This window comes from Sinocyclocheilus rhinocerous, unplaced genomic scaffold (assembly GCF_001515625.1).
Source record: "Sinocyclocheilus rhinocerous isolate Xijiao unplaced genomic scaffold, SAMN03320098_v1.1 scaffold603, whole genome shotgun sequence".
Lineage (NCBI taxonomy): Eukaryota > Metazoa > Chordata > Actinopteri > Cypriniformes > Cyprinidae > Sinocyclocheilus > Sinocyclocheilus rhinocerous.
In genome coordinates this window covers 2,965,551-2,973,869 of record NW_015656630.1, presented here as the reverse complement: position 1 = coordinate 2,973,869, position 8,319 = coordinate 2,965,551, and the positions used below count along the sequence as shown (strand labels likewise).

General features: G+C 36.8%; 1 protein-coding gene across 1 annotated transcript in view; it reads left to right on the top strand.

The window, feature by feature from the left end:
• kcnip1b (Kv channel interacting protein 1 b) overlaps positions 1-8,319 on the top strand; it is a 42,501-nt gene continuing 34,182 nt past the window's right edge. The window contains exon 1 of the mRNA XM_016528491.1: positions 1-647. Coding sequence (XP_016383977.1) covers positions 560-647 — 88 coding nt within the window. The 5' untranslated portion in view covers positions 1-559. The remainder of the gene's footprint in view (positions 648-8,319) is intronic.

Genomic DNA, 8,319 nt, shown 5'->3' with positions numbered 1-8,319 from the left:
GCACCGTCAAGAAAAAGGAAAGCCACTCTTTTGTCTCCATGGACACTCAACTTCCTCCAAGCAGTTCTTAGTCCTTGTAGCGCAGCAGCGGGCTCTTGCCATCCACTTAATAATTCATCAGGTCGGTCTCTGAGCTTTGAGCCTGCAGCGCTCACCAACTTTTCCCCCTCTAACTTTCGCAGCAGCAGTCGGCTGTTTCAGCAACTCTCCTTTTATACTTCAAACGGTTGGTACAGAGGCAGAGGAAAACAGGCTCAGGCACTTTGTGAGCATCTTGTGTGTGTTTGTGCGTGTGTGAGTGAGTGTGTGTGAGGACAGTGGATGAAAGGTGTGTGTGTGTGTGTTGTCTGGGCATCCTGCTCTTATTCTTGGACTTGGAACCCATTGTTAAAAGCACAGCTCTTGTGGGACTGGACGAGCGAGTGGCGGCGTGAGAAGCACTCTGGAGGCCACGGAGAGGCTCTTATGGGAAGTACGTCTCGTCTGTGAGCACCGCTGGTGAAAGCAGTGTTTAGGCTGTTGTAGGGGCTGTCTGTGCACCCGTGGATTCTCTCTCATCATGGCTGGCTGTACCAGCCGCTGCAGACAGGGGGTACTAAAGCTCATTCAGTCCCTTCAGAGGCTTGTCTCGGGAACCCTCAGCAAGGGTAAGACACCTGCATTAACATCAAACTCAAAGAAAAAAAGGAAACAAGCTTGTTTAAAATGGTGAGTACAGGTAAAATGGGACAAATTATGTTTCAAAGATAGTTTTTAACGTTATATTCAACATATTTTAAACATTTTTAAATATTTATTTAAAATATAAATTTTATAAAATTAAATGATTTATTTCATTTTTAATATATTCAATGCACAGTCTTTGTTTTTAATATTCCTTCATTTTTCCTTTGTATGGTGTAGAGGAGAAATTTAGCTATTTAAAATGGTATTATTTCTAGGGACATGAGCCATTTGGGATCATATTTTAAAACAACGCAACATTTTGGATAGTGTCCAAATTTACCTGTATTCACATTGATAGTGTTTGCTTATTTGTCTGTTGTTTCTCTTTTGATATTTCAAGCTGTATATCATAGCGCCAAACAGTAAGATACGCCAATAATAGAATGGAGTTCCAACACCTCACTCTGGAATCTTTCTTCAGCACACATTTACACCTCCTTTCAACTCCTATGGAAAAATCTTCTTTTTGTCAATTTTTTTTCTTTGAAGAGCAGTCTGGGTTCTTTGTTTGGCAATGATCTTCATTTCTCTCTTTCATCCCTCTTATCTCCTCTGTTTTTCGAGTACCATAGCACTGTGTCAGCAGAAAAAGCACTGCATGGTTCGTCTCCATGCCAACGGGGCCCGTGGAGATGCTGGAACCAAGCAGTGGCTGTTTATCTGCTGTCACTGAGTGCAGGGAGCCGGAACCTCACCGCGCACTGCATGATGAACCCCGCTATCTCTCCACTATTCATTATATCGTCCTCACAGATAGATACTCTTCCTATACACAGGGGAGTATGAAGTTAATTTAAAGAGGATATTGAGGATTTAGAGCCACAGTATAGAATTTAAACCAGTCTCTCTAGACCACTATAGCAGGCCACAGAGCACTAAAGCTCTGGCTCAAATATTTTGTATTTATGTGCTCTGAGCTTATCTTAGTGTTATCTGAGGTTGTGTGAATAAAAATAAATAAAGCAGCAGATAAATAGTAGATAACCCTTCCACCCTGAAGGAACTGCTAAAGATTCAGTTAGAGTAGAACAGAATACAATGCAATACAATACAGTACAATCTTTTGCAGAATACAATAGAATATTTAACAAAGTAGCATCGGACAACATTAATAAAATTAAACCTATTCTTCACTACAGAGAATAATAGATTGAATCTATACATTAGAATAGTTTGGAAACGCAAACACAATAAAATAATCTTTAATGGATTAAAATAGAATAATTATCTTAATATAATATATAGTTTTTTAGCAGAACTGAATAAAATCATTAGCAGAATATAGTGCAATAGAACAGAAACTTAACAAGAACAGAACAACAACAGAACAACATAATTAAATTTTGGCACGATAGAGTAGGATAACTTTTCTATACGATTCTATTCTGTTCTTCTCTATATGAACGGAATGGAATCTTCAATAGAATAGAATCTTTAGCAGAATAAAATATTTAGCAGAACAGAGTAGAAAAAGAATGGAAACAAAATAAAATAGAATAGAATTTTGAAGATAATCTTTAGTAGAATGGAATAGAATGGAAAGGAATAGCAGTGTAGGATATTTATAGAATTTTAAATAGAACAGTACAAAACTATGTAATCTCATTCCACACAATAAAAAAAGTAAAAATTGCGACTTTTTATCTCACAAGTCTAACTTTTTTCCTCACAATTCAGACTTTTGTTCAGAATTGTGAAATATAATACAAGGAAAAAAAGTCAGAATTGTGCAATAAAAAGATGCAATTACTTTTTTTTCTGTGGCGAAAAAAACTAAACAGAAATGCTGAAATGTAAAATCAGAATTTTGAGGGGAAAAAAATCTAAATTACGAGATATAAACTCTGTATTTTGACTTTTTCCCCATAATTCTGAGTTTGTATCTCACAATTCTGTTTATATCTCTTAATTCTGACCTTTTTTCCTCAGATGTGAGATAAAAAATTGCAAACAAATCATTCATAATTACCTCTATACAAAACAGAACCAAAAAGCACTATTTCCCCAAATAATCCATAGTTTAAAGTCATGTTCTGTCATTTTAGAAGGCTGATGCTCAAAGCTCTCTGGCTAAACAGCCTTGTTTTAGAATGAATTTGTGTAATGAAAGCTCAGTGAATAGAGTGTGAGAGAGTGTCTGTATACATCCATCATGGTTATTCTAGCTGACTGCACTTTACCTCAGTCAACCTATAAATGGGTTAATGATGACCCTTCATCCCTGCAGGAGCAGATCATCTGGTGTTGAATTTCATGAATGTCTGAGCCTTCCCTACTGCTCTGCACTAAAAATGCACTATTTTACACTTATATTTTACACATCCATCAATTCATGCTGCATATTTGGCACATTCTGCATCCACATCTTCCAGCACAACTTTCTTCCTATGACTAGAGGGAAAAATCAAGAACATTGCAGGAAGAAATACTGTTGCCCATGAACACCCAATCAGAAGCTGTTTTGTTGTTACCAATAGCAACCGTGAGTGCAAGTGACAAGGTCAGTCAAGCACATGGCAGGGTGTAAGTGTTTTGTTTAAGTACAGGGCATGTGTGTGTGCATGTGTGTGTGTGATTACGAGTGACAACATGGCTATGCTGGTGTTACTGCAGGTTCACAGCTCCAATAGAATGAGCCTCTGGGGGAAAGAGAAAGAGCATTTGACATTTTAAAAGAGTACAGGGTGGATCAATCCTGCCTACTTCCCTTGACATGCTGTGAATTTTCCCTGTTCTCTGCAGAAGTACTGTAGCACACATGAGAGTGTACAGAGCATCCATACAACAGCTGATGTGAACCCTTGTGATAGGAGGAATCAATACTGATGCAGACACACTTAGAGTTTTGTACCAGGTTGAGTGTTTATATGGCAAAGAACATTAGAAAAAGAGGGATGACATACCTATACGTACAATATACCATATCTACTGTATGTTTTACTTTACTGTATGTATTATCTTGGAAATAAGCAACATATGAAAATATAGTGACCTGCTCCTTTCCACTTTATTAACTCCATAAACTGGATCACCAAGTCCTAACACAAAGCCCAGAGATGCTTAATAAGCATCGCTTATAATAAGTGGACATGGCAACCCTTCAAAAACATGCTCTGCAAAGTAGTCTTCCAAAAATAAACAAAACATGGTGGCTCTGTTGAGTGTGTACATGGCCAAAAAGTCGTACAGGTTTGGAACAACATGAGGGTGAATGAATAATGACAATTTTGGGGTCTCTTTGGACTTCTGATTATAGGGTATGTTTACACTATCAGTGTCTGGGATTAGATTCATATATTCAGATATGCAACTGAAGTCAAGCCCGTATTCGATCACCTGTAACCATAGCAACCATAGCAACAGTAATTGAAGTAAATATGAAAAATGACTACAGTGGTGGCCAAAATGATTTTAATAGTAGTATTTTCACCAGCTAACCAAATGTAAACTGATATTTCCTACTGACATGCTACAGCAAAAGATAACTGACTTAAAACCATTTTAAACTGCTGAAAATGTTCCTGTGGCTCAGTGGTAGAGCAATGCGGTAGCAGCGCAAAGGCCGTGGGTTCAATTCCCAGGGAACACACATACTGATAAAAAATGTATAGCCTGTAGGTCGCTTTGGATAGAGGTGTCTGCTAAATGCATACATTTAATTTAATATTTCATTTAATTTTAAAATAGTAGTGTTCTAATAATTTTGGCCACCACTGTATGTCCAAAATGGCAGTCTTACCACATCTGACACAACAAAAGTTCCAAATTATAATTAACAGATGACAACATGTGACTGAATCTAAACCTTCAGATGACACAGCTCTGTAAGTTACAGAAACCAAACATTAAAACCTGGAACACATTAGACATGTATGTGCAGCACAGAGCGTCTCTTACACTAAAACGTGACAGACAGTTGTTCAGAATGATTCCGTTCACACATTAGGCCACAGGTTTGAGTTCAGTTATGCGATGTGGTTATTGTGCTGCTGTGTGAATGTGGCCAGAGACAAAATTCACTGCATCTACAGTTCAACCTCTCCTATTTCTTGCTCGTTTAATAGATTTTTATGAATTATATCATGTCTGAGGGCTGATGCAATCTTCACAGTCCAATTGCCTTAGGACTCTAAACAGAACACTTCAGATCAGTGCAGACCGAGATGTACACACACACACACTCACAAAAAGAGAAAGAGATTTCAGAGAGTGACTCAGTTATTCAGTGTCTCATTACAGTAAAGGGATAGTGCACCCAAAATAAGAACATTCTGGCATTATTGACTCCCTCGTGTTGTTTCTAAACCTGTATGACATTCATTCTTCTGTGAAATTTGAAGAAGCACAGCTCTTTTCATTATAATGAAAATGAAAGGGACTGGATTTGTCAAGCTCCAAAATGAAAACAAAACACCATAAATGTATCATAATAGAATTCACATGCTATATCTAAAGTCTTCTGAAAAGATGCAGTAATTTTGTGAGAAACCGAGCAAAATACATGTTATTGAATGATAATCATCTCCTCTGATATGTAGAGTTGAAGGTGCTACACACATCTAGAAATATACAAACTTACACTTCAGAATGAATAATTTTTCATTTGTAGTAGTGAAACTAAAAATGTTAGAGAGGTTTAGACATTTAATTGACAGTTTTTTCACAAATTGGACAAATAAATTGTAATGGGAACTAATATTAGTAAGGGTGCTTTATTATGCAGTGATCTAATGTGATATATTTTTTATTTACTTGTTTCCAGAAAAGTTTTTCTTTCTCCATCTGGTTTCAGTCAAACACTTTAGTTGACACTAGTTTGCTACTATCTCTCTGACAGCTACAATGCCAATGCAATTTAACTCTCCTACACACTTTCCCTCCTTCGCACATTTTCTCCTTCTCTTTTACCTCCTTCTCTGTCACTCGCTGAATTTCAGTCTCTTTTCAGACTCCAGCATTTTGTCAGTGATTCTGTTTCGGTTTGGCTCCAGTAGCTGTGGAGGTGCCAAATGTTTCTCTCAGCATCATCTTATGTAAATGTAAAATTAGATGTGAAACATGCACAACATCCCGAATTTATTCAGGCCTGTTCACGTCCTCCTCCTCCACCTCGGCCTCCTGTTCCTGCTGAGCTGTTGATAATACGAGTGTGTGTGTGTGTGTGTGTGTGTGTCTGAGGTTCATAATAACTTGCGGCAATAACACAGGCAATACCAGCAGGACCCAACCTCTAACTTATTTCCCTTTATCTAAAGAAGGCAAAAGTAATTAGAAAAGAGAGAAAGAAGCTGAGAGAGAGAGAAAAAAAGACTGAAACATATTCTGACATCCTTATAGCCTTTTCATGACCTTTAAAAAAAGATGCCTGAATTAGCATGTGTTTGTATGTGTGTGGGAGAATGAACTCAGGTCATGTGTGCTTGCATGTGTATTCATATGTGCACAAGAGTGAGATTTGCACTTCAGTCCATTAGTAGAATTGGAAACAAATCAGAAAATACACTGCAGTCTGAACCAGTTTTTGTATATATATATATCCACTTGACAACCAGCGATTCAGGCTTTGTGCATTATAGTGGACATATGCCATTTTAATATACCAGAATGACCAACCACTATTGTTGAAACATGAGATTTTGAAGAATGCCCAAGCTGATTTTTTTTCCCCATACAGTGTAAGATAGTGACCAGAAACAGTCAAGCTCCAAGCAAGAAAACAATAGTGCACACAAATTGTGTGCTATTTTCAAAATCTACACTGTAAATAATGATAACAACATTTTATTTTTCTATTAACCAATTTTTCTTCAATTTATATCATGATATGAAGTTTTGTTTTAAATGAATTAAGTCGATATTTACTGATAATCATCCCCACAGCCGGCACTTGCACACACTTGGGCACATTCAAACTCACCCTGTAAAATATGAAATATCACAATGTGGATTCATATTTATGGGGCTCTTTCTTGAGCATTCTGTAAAAATAACTTGCTGTTCTACAGAAAAAAAAAAGAAAGTGTTAAAATTTTGAAACCGCATAAAATTGAATAAATTATGAAATAATTATTTGTATTCTGGGATGGCTTATTCGAAGTGTAGATATGTATGATAATATAAAAGATTTAATACAAATATATTTTATATTAAGTATTATCATACCAGCATCAAAAGATATTGACATTTGCAGTGAATAGGTTTTGCACCACTAGTGCCATCAAACATTGTAAAGAAACAGTCACATTATTTTAAACTTTAAGGGAAATGAACCTATAAATGGCTTAGTTAGAAATGTCTCTACTTAAGCAAATGATGATAATAATTGTAATATTATTTTCCTATTTTATCTTAATATAATTGTATTAAATTATATGTTAATATTATTACATAAGCACATTAGCTATACCCCCAATATTCCAACCAAGAATGAAAATAATCTTGTCTATTTGCAGTTCTTACTTGTAAACAATTTATTATTTGTTAGATCACAGGAGGATTTTTTTTCTGTCTCACAATGAAGAACTGCATTACGACAGAGACTTTATGTAGCTGATCTCTTTCCATAATGTAGTTTGCTCAAACAACATTCATTTAATGTTCATTGCAGCATGTTTCATCTTAACTGAACAAAACCTGGTGACCATCTTTCTGACTACAGGCTTTGCACAAGCAAACTGAGGTTGTCATGCATGTGCAACCATGGTTACCTTGGCTGATTTTAACAGAGGCCCTTTAATTGACTTTTTAATGGAAAGATAAGCTGGAACCAGAAGATATGAGATTGGAACAGTACTGCATGTGTATGAACGCAGAGTCCACCTGACTGCAGCGTCCTGGAGGTGTGTTTGAGTCTGTGTGAGTTCGAGGAGGGAGAGGCAGCTGCGCAGTCACACACCCACAGACGCAGAGGCATTCAGCACTCTGCAAGGGTCACACACGCACATTGGCACACACTTGGACGCACTTGTTTCAGAAACACCTGGACCAAACTCTCTCTAGAGATGGCAGTCAGCTTTCTTTCTGATGTACGACCTTTCTCTCTGTTCTTTTGCCGTCCTTTCTGTCCTTTTTTTTGCACACAAACACATGCACACACACACACAAATAGAAACATTTAGCTATGAGCACACGCCTCCTTTTTCCCTTTCTTCCTCCTCCGCTCTAGGGCAAAACATTAAGAACTTGCTTTTGGCTGGTTGGTTTAAATTTAAACTTTCCCTGCCCCAGCAAAAAAATTAATAAATAAACAAATTTTTATATTTGGCTTTGTGTGTGTGTGTGTGTGTGTATATATATATATATATATATAGTGCTGTGAAAAAGTTTTTGCCCCCACTTGTTTTTTTTTTTTTGCATATTTGTCACACTTGAATGATTCAGATCAAACTAATTTTAATATTACACAAAGATAACCCGAGTAAATACAAAATGCAGTTTTGAAATAATGATTTCATTTATTAAGGCAAAAAAGCTGTCCAAACCTGCCTGACACTATGTGAAAAAGTAATTGCCCCCTAAATCTAATAACTGGTTGTGCCACGCTGTCCAGCAACAACTGCAATCAAGCGTTTGCGATAACTGGCAATGAGTCTT